The 16,790-nt window shown below is 37.8% G+C and overlaps 1 protein-coding gene across 14 annotated transcripts in view; it reads left to right on the top strand.

The window, feature by feature from the left end:
- LOC121869944 (longitudinals lacking protein-like) overlaps positions 1-16,790 on the top strand; it is a 121,931-nt gene that overhangs the window by 71,178 nt on the left and 33,963 nt on the right. Inside the window, exon 6 of one of the 14 annotated variants that reach the window (XM_042371516.1) lies at positions 16,062-16,439. The exons of 11 other annotated variants lie outside the window; for them this stretch is intronic. In XM_042371516.1, the coding sequence (XP_042227450.1) occupies positions 16,062-16,424 (363 nt within the window). In that variant the 3' untranslated portion in view covers positions 16,425-16,439. Of the gene's footprint in view, positions 1-7,265; positions 7,623-7,647; positions 9,331-16,061; positions 16,440-16,790 lie in introns of those variants that run through there. 2 more of the 14 variants (XM_042371522.1, XM_042371520.1) reach the window with 2 other exon arrangements.

The following is a 16,790-nucleotide window of genomic DNA, read 5'->3' as shown; positions in this document are numbered from 1 at the left end:
TGGTGTGTTGAGAGGCTGGATGGCGCGCATAAAACTAGTCACTTTACCTTCAATAATTGTTAAAATGACTAAAAAATTTAATATTAAGCTTTTAAAATTATTGAATAGTATAAACTTCTTGATATTTACTAAAATAGTAAGGAGTTTAAGCCCTAGAACTGATTACTGTACAGTATTGGCGGACTAATACTACAGCTGGTTGACCGCCAAGTGCAAGCGAAAACTTGTTGAGGTCGGCTCGTAAGAAACGCGTTAACCGAGGGATTGCTCGTTAACCGAAGTTAAGAATCTTACGGGAGGTAACTCGTTAACCGAGGGATCACTGCATATATATATACAGGTAAATAATACCAGGCAAATCCTCTCAAGTAATGAGAAACAAGGCAATAAAATGAATCAAAATGAAGAAAAAATGTGGGTCTACCCTCAAGTCAACTCCATGCTTTGTTATTAAAGTTGGGTTGCCATACGGCAATTTTTCCCCGTAAAATGTACTGTCTCTAGAACAAATGGCATCTGATTGCCAGCTGTGTTGATACGTAGATCAAACCTACAAAATTTCTATTCGTATCCATCTAGCCAACCCAACATGAAGGATGTCGGTAATTATGGTGTAATACTGTACTGCCCTTATTTCACAATAGTATGTATGTAGGATGGTGTGTGCATGTAACTGAGTAAAAATAAATGAAGAAAGTTACTAATATCTACCCAAAAATACGAGTTGAAAAAAAAAATAATAACTCACAGCTTGACCCAGTAGCCTAATGATGAGCTAACTTAGCTACAGTGCCATGATTAATCACTATTAAATATGATTCTATCAGTAAACACTAATAATAACAATAAAGCCAGTGAAATATAGCAGGGAGTGAGGAGAGTTACAATTGCAGACGACTCGCTAACTAACAGTCACTCAAGCCCCTTACCCGCTCTCGTTGCCAGGCGTACGTATGGGAGAAATACATGACCTTCATTTCTCTCTTCACTTGTTTGGGCACCTAACTCCAGCTGGATGAAGGTGGTTGAGGGTGTTTGGGAGCCAGCACAAGGAGTACAGTCATTGAAAGAGCAGAGTAGCACATGTGTGAAACAGACAAGTGTTTAACCTGGACTGTCACTGAGGTGGTGTTGAGCACACATGGCCCAGCCACCTGGGACAAGAGTGACACCTTATGGGATGCCACAAAACTCGCTGGCTCTCGTTCCGGCCGTGAAAATGCCTTCAACTTTAAATATACCTGCAGACATTCTGGGGTACATCCAGGGTGTCTTCCACAAATAATCAAAGGCTGCGAATTGTAAAGGCATGCTGTATTAACAAGGAATATTGCCCACCTAGTGACTAACAATAGGAAGTAAGTGGTAATAAACAACCCAGCACCTGACATGAACTTGCAAATACTGTATAGTACAGTATAGACTTTTTAGTCATAAAACGTTAGGATATATTTGTTGCAGAAACAAACCATTTTCATAATTTTTGTGATATACTGTACTGGTGAATATCACACACACACACGTTCCAACTGAATATTATCGAGTCAAATTATTAGCACAGGGAGAAATAGCCTTAAAATGTCATAATTAATGAAATCAGATGTGTATCTCATTGTCCTCTGTTCGGTGCCTCTTGCTTTTTACAGTACCGGTATTCAGTAATATCTCCGATAGCCAGAATCCCTCGAACCCAGAACTTTCCGATAGCCGGAATTGAAATTTTCTCGGAAAATCTTTCCTAAAGCCAGAATTTTCCGAGGGGCACAATTTCCGGAAAAATCTAAGAAAATTTCCTCAATACCCAGAAAATTCCGTGGATGGGGGAGTTTTTTCCTGGGTTTGAGATATAAAAATCGGGCGCATTTTCCAGAAATTCAGAGAAAATTTTTCCAGGTTTGAGAGAAGATGTACTGGGCAGTTTCTGGAACTTCCAAGAAAATTTTTCCATTACCCAGAAAATTCCAGGGATGGGGGGTGTTTTTCTGGCTTTGAGAGAGTTGTCTCGTTACACGGAAATCTCTCATTCCGGTAAGTGCTCCACTCCAATTGTTCCGGCTAACGGAGATATCACTTTAGTTGCTTAATCTTCACAACCTTACGATTTTTTCATAATGTTTTCAGTATTTTGGGGGTTGTGTTTGCAAAGGTTAAATGGGTTAACTATTGCAATAATGAGTGTCATGGCCTTTTGAAACACTCTCTTTAGAAGGTAACGTGTGTGTTTGTGTGTGTAGACAGTCAGACATCACCAAGGCTTGAATGAAGAATAAACATCTTCATCTTCTACGTACCTATTTACTGGCTAATGTTTTAGTATCATATGCAGTACAATCCTTAATACCTTCAACCAAAATAATAACATGCATACAGTATGTGTGCAGTGCCTACATTCAATGCAGTCAAAAGCATTGGTTCAGATTATTATGATACAGATCATAATGCATTTATGTTACTGAGTACTAATTGTGATCAAGACTATGGGGTCCATTTTTATAATAAAGTAGTGCACTGTTATTCCAATACAGTACAGTACATATACTGTAACAAGGTCCCTAAAACTGCTGTGATGGTCTAGGTTATATGGGGTCTGTAAACTATGGCCTTTAAATGTACTGGTATCCCATACTGTATTGTGATGAGAGCTTGGTTCTTCTCACATACCTTGTACAGTATATAATACACCAGGTCTCAGATCAGGCATTAAAGGATCTTAATATTTAATGAATGAGTCACTTATAAATGTGCTCTTAAGAATATGTGGAATTTAATCAGGACAGTTGTTTTTTTTTGGGGGGGGGGGTAAATCTCACTTGGCCTAAATACAAGCCAATTATGTTGGGCATCTTTTGGAATGGCCACAGCCACAGGAGTGGTCATACGCATACAGTATTGTTTGGGGAAATTATTAATTGTACAATACAAAACATAAATTATATGTATTTTGTGCAAGCTACTGTATTTATATCACTACTTTGACAACTCGGTGCTTATGTGCTGAGTCTTAATTTCAAGAAATTGGAAAGAATTTCAAACATTTGTTTTGATGAAGTACGTAAATGTATTTATGGGATTTTTTTTTTTTTTTTTTTTAAGGCTTCAGCTCAGTTCGTTTTGTTCATTCTTGAACTATTGTTCGACTCGACCTGCAACTTTTTTCTTTTTTTTCAAGAATGCACCCTGAGATTAAGGAAACATACTTAGTTATCACTGTTTGAACTGAAAGATGTGTTTTAGTTATAAAATGTTGCAGTGTTTGCAAACCTCTGCTGGCCACACTGATCTTGGTTAGGTTATTTATGTATGTATGGTATATTCTGGACAAGGGCTTTTTTTTTTCATTGTCTCTAAGTCTTCATCCATTTCCATTGGGTAGTGATTGGTAGTATTGAATTAGTTGAGTTAGTGGCCCTAGCTACTGCTTATACTCAAGGCTCTAATGTACACATCAGATCTACCCACTGCTTGTACAGTACAGTATTGGCACATAGTGAAGGAGGTTAGTTAGCTCTTTGTGATGCTGAGTGGTAAACTACTGTATTTGAAATTAAAACTTTCCTACACATAAATGCTATATTTTTAAAACTGAAGATTGAATTGAAAATGCAATTCTGTTTATTGGAGACTTGGGTGAATAATAAAATAACCAAGTAAATAAAAAAGAAAAACTAATTTTGACACAAAACAAGTTGGCCTAATGGGCAAGTTTGTGGATGTGCAGCCAACTTGGTGAAATTGAGAGGCCTCACACAGCTACATTGAGGGAAGCAACAGCCTTTGCATATGACACCTGTGAATAATGAACTTTCAGTTTAGTTGTGAACAGCAGTTTAATGCAGTGTCCTTACAAAAATAATTTTTTTTTATTTATTTATTAAAGGCAACTTATCACCTTGCTGCAACACTTTACATGTCTGTATACAGCATCATCTTATTTCCATACATATGGATTACTTTGTCCTTGCAAAGTGATTTGTTGTGTACTATACAGTACATGTAATTAGCAATAATGTATTGTTCAGCATGCCCTTCAAATTCGCAAGGTTTAGGTTCTCAAAATGGCCGCGAATCGCCAAATCTGCGAGTAACATTTGCTGACGGGGGGGTTACATTTTTACTTGTGTACAAAGAAATGTACTGTATATTCCCTTTATGTGTTTGCCCTTTAGATTATTATTTCTTTTACCTGTAGTGTGTGTGTGTGTGGGACACATACAAATGAATAATAATGGAAAATCCTCTCACAAATAATAATTTAAAAAAAAAAGAATGTTGAGTCTACCTTCAAGTTCACTCTGTGCTTTATTAATAACAAAACATAGAGTAGACTTAGGGTAGACTCAAAAAAAAAAATAAAAATCTGATTATTTGTGAGAGGATTTTCCATTATTATTTATTTGTATATGTGTGTCTGCACACACATATACAATACTGTACAGGTTAAGAAAATTACTGTCTCTAGAACGAATGGCTCCCTGTCACGGCCGCAAAAATGCCAGCAACTTTAGAACAACTCTTAGACATTCTTGGGTACATCCAGGGTGTCATCCGCGAATAATAGAGGACAGCGAAATAAAAATCCGCGAAATATCCAGGTGTCCTGTACTGTGTGATTTCCTTAAAAGAATCCTTATGGAAAAGCCATACATCAGTAAACTTTAACAAATAAATACTCTATGGTTTCAAGGGTTAGGGATGGTAAAGCTGAGACAAAAAAGGGGGGGGGGGCGTGTTTACAGAACTGGAAATTTTACATATCTGACATGTGCCCCACCAGTGCTGGATTTCTGAGATTATGTGCGCTTGTGCATATGCAGGGTTGCCTTCATTGAGTTGGGGTTTGTAAAAAAAAAAAAGGCTAGGTAAAGCAAAATTGGCATAAATGAATACAGGTTTTATACAAATGGGGATTTACATTCCCATCCACATCACCTCTACGTGTTTCTACACACTACAGTGTTAGGTTTTTGACCATGTACTGTACTGTACTTGAAAATATTCTTGATTGAACATTGTAAATGATTATGGTATACTTAACAGTATGTTGAGTGTTTCACAAATTATGGCAGAGCTTAGTGGTACCAATTTCTAATATTGGTCTTTGATCCACACACAATATATGAGTGTGCGTATGAGTGCCCTATCAAACACTTAGTTCCTTGGTCTTATCATCCTGACTGAAAATGTAGTGCACTAGACTTTTATAGCATTCTATTTTTTTCTGCATTTCTTTACTGTAAACAGAATGTATGCTTGGTTAGCTGACTTGTGTTGCCCTCCCAACTCAGATGTATAGTGTTCATATCGTAGGCATCTCTGGGGGTTCTTTACTCGTAGAAGAGTTTAACACTTTTGAGGAGACAGTATCATTGGCAATAAGATGAAACCATATCAGTAAGTAGAACAAGTACCCTAGTTTACACACAACTGGCTCTAGGTGCATTCTGGCACAAAAGATGATTTTCCCTGATCTATTGCATGGGGGAAAAGGAAAAGCACGATGCACATCTACATTATTTACATGCAAACCTTAACCCGGCATGAGAAAGATGAAAAAGTAAAATATGTACTAATGTACATGTGAATCTAGGCTCAGCATAAACCAAATTTCGGTAATAAACCTTAGACCTGCTCTAGTGAAGCTGACATAACCATGGTGACCAATTCTGTCCTCACAACATGCTCGCTCACACTAAATGTACTGTAGATGTTTTCACTGTAAAAACTTTTTCTGCTATACAGTACTGTAGTACACGGTGCCTTGATCAAGAGCAAATACAGTACAGGTACTTCATTTATTGCTGTCAGTTAATTCTGTATTTATAATTGTAATGGAGGTGTTCTACTGTTATCTATAAATGTACAGTAAAACAATAAACACTGGCGATGGACAAAAACGCAATCACAAAGCCCCATACACTAACTAAATACTGTACTGTACTGTGTGTGTGCGCGTGTGTGTGCGTGTGTGTGTGTGTGTGTGCGTGCGTGCGCATTCTTTACCTTCATATAATTTATAAAAACTAGTTAGAATTGATTGGTGAAGTAGATATTTACCAGGATGTTTTAAATTATTGCTTAGAATTTAAAAGTACAAGTCTTGTCAATCCAATCAGTGAGTGTGAGTGTGCATGTGGCCAGCTTTCGTGTCCCCTCCAAAGGTAAGTTGCTGGCAACAGGCACACTCTTGTAATGTAGGTAGCTGGCTCTCTTTACCTTGTGGATATTTATTATGTTATATTGAAGTGTGTTGAATTACTGCTGTTGAATCTCTTAAAACTTCAGTAAACATTTGATGAAGTAGTACAGTGTTGTTGTCTGTCTTGTACTGTAACAGACTCAGACAACAACCTTGTCAACAAGTATTATGATTATGTTTAGTGAATTATGAAATTCTATTGATGCTGGATTAAGAATATACTGTACACTGTACAGTATAGATTAAAGTAATACCACTTCCTTGTACTGGATACCATGAAGTGAGAAAACAGATTTTGACTGAAATCCTTTGTACTGTACCGGTCCGGTGCTGCATCAAGATTTAATTCAACACACTTAATTGTGTACTGTATTATTATATTTTCTCTATTTTGGTGAGTCAGTGTCGATGTATACATTGGAATTATTCAAAAGGCAACAAACAATATTGCAAAAAAAAAAGGAAAAATTTTACCTGCTATCTAAAGGAAAATCAAATGTATTTTAAAGGCAAATACTGAGAAGTTTGAATTACAAGAAGAGACTATAATTGAAAAATCCAATTATAATACAGTACTGTATAGTATAAACTTGATGTATTTTGTACAAGTCATAATAGTTGTAATTACTCTACTGTAGTGTATAATGTTATTTCTTCGTCAGCCTCTGCTGGAAATAAGTTGGATTTTTCCTTTATGGACTGTTAATGTAAAAATTAATAAGAAAAGCGTTTACAGCTATATACCTGCGCATACCAAAATAAATACGTTCATCTCTCCAAAGGATTTACTGACAAATACACATATACTGTACTAAAACTCAATAATTTGACGGTCTTTTTGAAAATGGTGAAAATTTAAGTGTCTTAGATATTGAAGTGCCTTGATACACCTTAGGAAACTGGAGGTTTTGTTTTTTGTCGATGTGATAATTGCAATATGTGTTTTGGATAATATATTAAACTAATTTAGTTAGAAAATATCAACCATCTTGTTGATGGCAATTCATTGATGCTTGAAAGTGGCACAGGGAGTGTGGTGCATGATGCTGAGAGGATTCTTCTCTTCTAGGGGCGTGGCAGAGAGTCAGAGGAAGATCCAGCCACGCCCCCCTGGCCTGAGTGGTTGGGGTCTGGGGTTGGTCATACCTGCCCTTTCTGTGGCAAGACTTTCCTCAAGAAGTTCAATCTGGTGACACATGTCCGCATCCATACTGGAGAGAGGCCCTTCCAGTGCCCCTACTGTCCTTACAGAGCCAACCACTGCTCCCACCTCAAGTCACATGTCAGGAAGCTCCACTTAGAGAAGGAGCATCACATCTAGTCATTTGGGAAGATGATAGGACCACAAAAGAGGGGAAGCTGCGTTCCTGTACTCAAAGATTATTGGCCAAGTTTTAGAATTGAAGAGAGATGGTATAAAGGTGGTGGTAATGTGCCTTGTCTCATTCTAGGCATGCCATGAGGGAGGCGTGAGTGGCAATAGAATGCCGTCTTCGGCAGGGTTTACGCCCGGTGGGAAGATCCTGAGGCTCACTTGTCCAGTTTGTGGACGTTCCAGTCGAGACAGCTACGACCTGAAGAAACATATTCGTACCCATACTGGGGAGAAACCTTATGCCTGCCCACACTGCCCATATCGAGCAACAACTAGTAGTAGCATCAAATCACATATGGACCGTCATCATTGGCATCAGTGCTAGATTGTTTCTCATTCTGGAGCCTTCAAGTAACAAGCATATAACGTATTACCATTATTGGAAATTACGGTCATTGCCTCAACACGTTGAACGACCAAAAATGATAATAATAATAATAATTTTAAACACATTAGATAAAAATGACTAATGTCTCTGGAATTCAAGAAAGTAACACAGTTACTGTACAGTATAAGGAAATTATGATTATTTTAGGAAAACTTATGCAACTTATTTTTTCTTTACTTTACCTTTATTTGCATACAGTAAAGGTATTAATTTAACAGACTTTTATTTAATGTTTTCTCTAGTTGCAGTTTACATAAAAATAGAAGAGGAGCATCAACTGTCACAAATGTAATACTATACTATACAGTATATAAAGTACTGTACTGTACTGTAATACATATGAAGGATAAATGAAGATATCATTTCACACTACACTAAATTGTGAAAGTGATGTTGAAAAAGAAATTTCTCAAACTGTTAAAAGACTGTTTTTCATTAAGGTGCACTTGTACTGTACAGTATAGAGGAAAAGCTTGTGGAGAAAGTGTGAGGGTAGAGGAGGAAAAGGTGAGAGCATCATACAGTAAAGCAAGGGGTTTTAAGATGTGACTGGTAACTTTTTTCAGAAAAAGATGTGTGTATATGCCAAACCATGAACTGTACAATAGGCTACTGTATATTACAGTATTTAGTTATACGTTTAGTGAAGTGGTGCCAGGTTTATTTAAACTTGTTTCTGTATAGTACTGTTAAAAAGTACAAATTTAAGAAGAGAACATTATTAATGGAACACTAGTATAAAATTCTCTCACGGGATCCTCTTTCCTTTCATGGTTCTCCTCACAACATTTTATAAAATTCCATTGAAGGAAAAAATTTTTCCAAGGTAATAACATAATTCCTCAGATAGCCTTTGTTTTGGAAACCTCCTGAGATGTGGCTTTTATGATCATCATCTTAAGCTGCAGTCACACTAAAGTTTCCACCCGGAATAAATCCACCGTAGCGTCGATTTTTCAGTGAACTCTTTAAGTTGTCTTTACAGCGACAACTTATTTGTTGTCGAAAGTGGGACGAGCATTTAAAAAATCCACGGTATGATGGGTTGACATTTGCTTTAGAGAGTATTGTATTACTAAAATTTACACCATTCTTATTTTTTCTTATTAATGTTAAAATGTACAAAAACTATAAAGTGTATTTCAGTAACAAAACACGAACAAAAATGTCATAGTAAATAAAAAATAATATTAAGAAGAATACATCACGACAGGAATTTCATTTGATCGCAGTACTTGCGTCACCTTTGAAAACAAACATTGCCTGGACACTACAATCGTTTATTTTTGTTCAATCCAGAATGCGACGCTTAGCTTTAACCTAGGTATGTTAATGCCTAGCAATAACTCGCCAGGCCAACGTACAGGCAAGTAAAACATCTAATAATTACTTAATAAGTAATATTAGGAGGACACGTCGCTACCTGGCATTTAATTGCAATTGTCGAAACCCCCTCCTTCACCCCCCATCGCACGCACTGCCACCTTCATCTCTTGCCTGGCGATTACAGCTATAAGTAAACACAATGCAGAGCTCCGCGAATATGTGTTATGATTGCTGAAGTACTAAGCTCCACAAGGATTTTATATACGGTATTTGTACTTATTAGCACATTGATGAAGTAGAGTGACTTTTCTTTTGTTATGTCTCTCAATTATTGTAATTGGGACAATTTCTTATACGATCTCTGATCAGTCGTGGCGACACCAACACGTCTTCTTTGTGAAGTCGTTTAGATCGATGTGACTATCCCTTGCTCAGTGAATGTTGCTGCGCCCTCCCGGGTTCGTCTTCACTGAAAGAGAATATGTGAATATATCTATTTATATATATTATATATGTAGACTTTACAGTTTTCTTTGTCCCAATTATTCATGCGCTAGTATGAATGCCATGACTTTCTTCCTATTCTTATGTTCGTTCACAAAAATCCTTTGGGTTTCCGGTGTAAAATAAATTAAGATGATAACTTTGACCTTTTCGTTGATAAAAGTTGCATTCAGAAATCGGTTACTGTATTGCAAAAACTAAAGATATTTATAAAGTTTGCATAAGAGGTTAGGATTCATTATGGTGTTATATTTTCTGCAGTGTTTGGACTTTCTTTAATATACAAGTTGAAGTTATATGAGTTTTTATTTGTTTGGTTTTGTTTTCCTCCAATATACTGTATGTTACCCTTGGCAAGACTGTAATGGAGGAGCCTGTCATAACATGGGATATGTTCCTGCATCATAAAAACCAACACAACGCGCACACACCGAAGACCTACTGTACTGTACTGTACTGTACTGTTGAAAACAAATTAAAAAGGGGAGTCTCTCTCTCTCTCTCTTCCCTCTCTCTCTCTCTCTCTCTCTCTCTCTCTCTCTCTCTCTCTCTCTCTCTCTCTCTCTCTCTCTCTCTCTCTCTCTCTCTCTCTCTCTCTCTCTCTCTCTCTCTCTCTCTCTCTCTCTCTCTCTCTCTCTCTCTCTCTCTCTCTCTCTCTCTCTCTCTCTCTCTCTCTCTCTCTCTCTCTCTCTCTCTCCTCTCTCTCTCTCTCTCTCTCTCTCTCTCTCTCTCTCTCTCTCTCTCTCTCTCTCTCTCTCTCTCTCTCTCTCTCTCTCTCTCTCTCTCTCTCTCTCTCTCTCTCTCTCTCTCTCTCTCTCTCTCTCTCTCTCTCTCTCTCTCTCTCTCTCTCTCTCTCTCTCTCTCTCTCTCTCTCTCTCTCTCTCTCTCTCTCTCTCTCTCTCTCTCTCTCTCTCTCTCTCTCTCTCTCTCTCTCTCTCTCTCTCTCTCTCTCTCTCTCTCTCTCTCTCTCTCTCTCTCTCTCTCTCTCTCTCTCTCTCTCTCTCTCTCTCTCTCCTCTCTCTCTCTCTCTCTCTCTCTCTCTCTCTCTCTCTCTCTCTCTCTCTCTCTCTCTCTCTCTCTCTCTCTCTCTCTCTCTCTCTCTCTCTCTCTCTCTCTCTCTCTCTCTCTCTCTCTCTCTCTCTCTCTCTCTCTCTCTCTCTCTCTCTCTCTCTCTCTCTCTCTCTCTCTCTCTCTCTCTCTCTCTCTCTCTCTCTCTCTCTCTCTCTCTCTCTCTCTCTCTCTCTCTCTCTCTCTCTCTCTCTCTCTCTCTCTCTCTCTCTCTCTCTCTCTCTCTCTCTCTCTCTCTCTCTCTCTCTCTCTCTCTCTCTCTCTCTCTCTCTCTCTCTCTCTCTCTCTCTCTCTCTCTCTCTCTCTCTCTCTCTCTCTCTCTCTCTCTCTCTCTCTCTCTCTCTCTCTCTCTCTCTCTCTCTCTCTCTCTCTCTCTCTCTCTCTCTCTCTCTCTCTCTCTCTCTCTCTCTCTCTCTCTCTCTCTCTCTCTCTCTCTCTCTCTCTCTCTCTCTCTCTCTCTCTCTCTCTCTCTCTCTCTCTCTCTCTCTCTCTCTCTCTCTCTCTCTCTCTCTCTCTCTCTCTCTCTCTCTCTCTCCTCTCTCTCTCTCTCTCTCTCTCTCTCTCTCTCTCTCTCTCTCTCTCTCTCTCTCTCTCTCTCTCTCTCTCTCTCTCTCTCTCTCTCTCTCTCTCTCTCTCTCTCTCTCTCTCTCTCTCTCTCTCTCTCTCTCTCTCTCTCTCTCTCTCTCTCTCTCTCTCTCTCTCTCTCTCTCTCTCTCTCATATATATATATAATATCAGTTTCCCTAGTAGTGACTAAGGACCCATGTGGCTTTTGTCAAATACCTGTTGGTGTCGAACATCGGTTTCATATTGGCTTGATTCCTTCCACATAAAGAAAATTAACCTTAAGAAACCAGATGATAACTGAGTTTCAATGATTTGTAGACATGACCTATAAATTTATCCAACTTGGTTTAACCTTCTAACTGAGATTAATGAAGGTAAAAGGCTAAGGCTAATCAAAATATTTGAGACACGGTCTTTATAGTGTATTGGTTTAGATCTTGTATGACTCGTTTCATTGACACCCCGGGTTACCATTATTGAAGTTGAGTGAGGTATTACCGTATATAGCAGGTTTTGGACTCGTGAAAGAGTGTGTTCAAGAAGTACCCTAAGGGCATTAACTCTTCACTTTGATGGCTCTCTTCTTCACACTAATTTCACCTGATATTCTGCTGTTACATTAAACTCCATTCTTCCTTTCTCTGTAGTTCCCTCTCCTTTTCTTGTTTGTGTATGCTTACCAAGGCAACCCCACCATTTTTCAGATCTAGCCAGTGAGAAAGTGCAATACTGATAGCCTCGTTGAACCTATAACAGTACACACTGTGTACGACAGTATAACTACACAAGATAGCTGAAAATTGAAAATGGTAAGGGGTTGAAATATACAAGGAGAAAATTATTACCTTTCCATTTCAAGGGCTTTTCAAAGGTAAGAAATGAGGCATGTAGAGCACAAAGGGCAAACTCCCCACAGTGACTTTTGAGATAATTGCACTTAAAAGTTATTTTGTTTATTATTGGGCAATTTCAATTAATAATACGTAAAGTTTACATCTCGAAAAGCCCACTTCAATTAATGTATTTAAATTTTACTTTAAAGATTTTCCCGGTTTTTTCTTCAAATTAAAGCCCACTAATTAACTACCACCAAAAATTTGCACAAAGTCATGAAAATTTATACGTAAATTTGGCATCTATGATCAGCCCAGAGCTTGTCTCAGCTGGAGAGCAGCCTCTGATTGGCTACACAAGGATGGGATTTCGCACATGTTCCTTCTTGATGCCACCACAAAGTGTGGCAGCATCACGTGTCAAAATACGCAACTTCCACCCTTCACCAAACCCATTTCAAGATCACATTTATCTTGGAAGCTGCTCTCTCCACCTGGTAGCCTTTATCATAATCTCAGGGAACCCACAGAAAATGGAAAATCGGGAAGTGGCGAGTTTGCCCTTTTGTGTTGTATGCCTCAAATTGCCTGGTGACTTAAGCTTTTGCCATTTGTGGTATCCTTAGGAAATATCACAAGTTCATTGATTGATCGTTGGTTAGTAAATTTCTTGCCACCCTCACCCCACAATCACTTTTTTCTTGCTTTGCCTGATCAGTATAAAAAATAAATAAATCCATGCTGTAAGGAGGTGAGTCACTGAATTGTGAAGGTTGCTAAGTGGGCAAAGCTCAGTATACAGAAGTGAGTTGAAGAAATCTATTCTGTTCTGCACCAGTCCCAGGGAAATGATCTTGTTTTCTCTTATGTTACACAAGGTAGACCTTGATTTTAAATTTGCATTATTGAAGTTTTAATTTGCTGTATCAACTTACAGTATTCTTGTGCTTTTGCAATGCTTTTGTGAGAAAACAATCAAATCATGTGCACAAATTACTGCCAAGTGAGCAACAGTCATTGAGAACCACCTAGATGCACAGATACAGTTTCATAGCTGCAGGAGGGAAACATTCAAACAGATAGCTACACACTCAGGGAGGCACACCTTCACTTTTTTAACTAGGTACTATGATAATTTTGTTTGCGTATTTAAAACAAAATTATCATTGTAATTAAAAAAAAAGGAAGTAACAAGTGCGGCATTTGTTTATAGTTTTATATTGATTATTAAACATTGAGGAAGAAATGTTTGTCATGGGGGGGGGGGTGGTGGCTACACCTCTTGCCCGAAGTGAGTGGAGAATGGATCCACCAGTCATAGAGAAGTGATAGAAATACTAATACATGTACTATAGCGCATTTTTTCTCAGCTGAGAAAAAATGCCCCACCCCTTCCTCAAGAGTTACAGCTGATAGGCTGTTGCAACCCTGTCCGATTTCGTCCGGAAGTAATGATGTACAGTATTTCTAAGTGAGTGTATTCATAATCATTGGCATGACTGTTTCTAAATTAACTGTTAAACTCTGGTAACAAATTCACGCTTTCGGAGGATGCATTTAATAAATACTTATTTTTACCCACAATAAGTCATACTAAGACAAATTGTGTATCAGAAAAACTACATTATGCAAAAACTAACATTTTAAAAGATCAAAATCACATTGAAATATTACACGGCTCCTGAAAAATGGTGGATGAGTGTGACAGACTTGGTCGCTCCAGTGAACAGCCGTCAGCAGAGGCGGGAAAATAGGAAGTTGTTCTCAGTCATATTTCCCGCCTCTGCTGACGGTCATGTAATATTTCAATGTGATTCTGATCTTTTAAAATTTTGTTTTTACATATTGTAGTATTAATGATATGTAATTTGTCTTAGTATGTCTTATTGTGGGTAAAAATAAGGACAGTATATATTAAATGCATCCTCCGAAAGCGTAAATTTGCTACCAAAGTTTAACAGTTAATTCATGTACTGTATAAGATTTCTGATAAACTTCCTACGTGCTTATGTTTGAAATAATAAATGTATGTATGTGTCTTTATATAATTTACCTAAATATCTTTCATCAGAAACGGTCATCCCAACGATTATTAATAAACTCATTAGAAATACATCATTACTTCAGGAGAAAATCGGACAGGTTTGCAACAGCCAATCAGCTGTAACTCTTGAGGAGGGGGCGGGGCATCTATTCTCAGCTGGGAAAAAAACTCGTTATAGTACAGTAGATACTGGAATTATTAGAGAAACTGTATAAGGGCATGATCAATAATACAAAGAGACAACACAGTACTATTACCTATATTCCTGAGTGGACAACATCCACATTCAAGAAACTTTTCTATGCATTATCACTCCAAAAAAAAAAAAAATAAAAAAAATAGATCTGATTTCAAGGGAGGGATAACTGAGAGGACCAGTTGCTCTTAACTTAGTTTTAATTATTACCATCTTATAAAAGTGATGACAATTATATTTTTAACTGGGTATATTCTCCATATTTCACTGGAACAAGGGATGTCATGTACAATTGTACCAGGTAGATAAGCGAGGCAAATCCACACCTTAATTATTGGACCAGTCACCACGAACACACCCTACACCCACCTAAGCTGCGTCACTACTGAATCAGAATTGTAGAAAGTCTGCCAAATCCATTGGGCTCTCCATTCAAGCACAAGCACACTTGGCACCACCTGGAGTATGACATTATATAAGGGCCACTGTTATTGGTTTCAAACAACACTTAACTTGGGTGCCTTTCTGGAGCAGGAGGTTTAGGACTGCTATAATTGGGCAGAGTCGTTGGCTGGCCGGTGTACAGTATACCGATAGTATAGTACAGCTTTTATGTCTTTACAAGGTCTTGTGTAGTTTAACAGTGGGTTTAACTAAAACATCACATACATACATCTTTCCCTCCTCCTCTGGCAGGGAGGGAAATTGGTAATACCTGCTCCTTATCTTAAGGGTTAAATCAATCAATGTGAACCTTTGCTTGCGTCCATTTAATTTGCGTGTTTTCCTTATCCTGTCTTACGTACTGTACATTAAATATTACTACAGTATGAGTTTTTTTTTTTTATAATATACACTGGCATAACCCCCTATAATAATTGTTCTACTCTTGTTCATTCATTGTTATGACTGTCTTTCTCCATACATAATATTCAACTTAGGTACCATAAAGCATTCCCAAACTTCCACTACATTATGCATTTTCTTGGCCAGATCAATTTAAAATGCATTCATCCATCTGTCTTTCTAATACTGTACCATATACAGTACAGTACTGTACATGCCGTCATCATATTCACATGCTTCTTTGACATGTATAGTACGTATACTGTATTCATTTTAGTGTGTTATTCAGATTCCTTTCTCAGCTGTTGTTCTACATCTCTCATTACTATTTGAGAAATAGGATTTCCATATCCACACATAAACAGGCTTACAGAGCAATTAGTTAATATTTGGGATGAGGTTTTACACCTAGAAGATGTATTTCAGGAAAAAAAACACTTTATTAATGCTCTACAGTAATTACATAGGCTGTGTACTCTTACTTCTCTGAAAGCTTCATCTAAAGAAATAATGCATTCATAGTGATTTGTGATGTGGAAATAATAAATTTGTTATATACATCATGAAAGAAACCAATTTTGGAAAACAAGGCCAGTAAGCGAGTGGCATTTTTTAAATTGATGTACGACAAGGAAATTAAGACAAGCCCTTAAAAGTAACATTGAGGCTTGTGATGTATACAGTAGTCAGGGTGGTAACATCCTTTATCTTATTCTAGGTGTGCCATGAGAGAGGCGTTGGAATGAACAGTAGCCTGCCATCTTCATCAATGTATAAGACAGATAGGAAGACACAGAGGTTTGGATGCCCTTTTTGTGGGCATATCAGTCGTGACTCTTATGATCTCAAGAAACACATACGCACTCATACAGGGGAGAGACCCTATGCTTGTCCTCACTGTACATTTCGATCAAAGGATAGCAGTACTCTAAAGGAGCATTGTCGCTTACATACTAGAGAGCTGCGTCACTCGTGTCCATTTTGTTCATACCGTACAAATAAGAATTTAGACCTTAAGACTCACCTCGAAAGTAAACACAATAAGCTAGAAAATATGATGAAAAATCAGTTGTATGGCTAATTTGTCACTTTTTTAATTGATGAACTTTTTGTTGTAATAAAACATTCAACAGCTGGCCCATTGTGTCTCACAATACAATGCAATACAGTACAGTACTGTACTGTCTTTCATCTATGTTAGAAACTTAATCATTGGCTAAATGGCACTTGTGTTGGTATGTACATTTTTGCTTTAACTCTCATATAGTAAGTGCATACTCCCCAAAATGTGGACAAACGTTAGATTTAAAATTCCTCAAATTATCATATAATTTCTCCCTCCCCTTCAAAGTGAGGGAAAAAGAATTGTTATAAGTAGCAGATGAATGTGCTGCTATACCAGGGTTCAATTTTGCTAAGAAGCTTCTAACAATTTTTCCCCCACAAT

This window comes from Homarus americanus, unplaced genomic scaffold, assembly GCF_018991925.1.
Source record: "Homarus americanus isolate GMGI-L3 unplaced genomic scaffold, GMGI_Hamer_2.0 scaffold14467, whole genome shotgun sequence".
Taxonomy (NCBI): domain Eukaryota; kingdom Metazoa; phylum Arthropoda; class Malacostraca; order Decapoda; family Nephropidae; genus Homarus; species Homarus americanus.
This window is presented reverse-complemented; position numbering and strand designations above follow the sequence as displayed.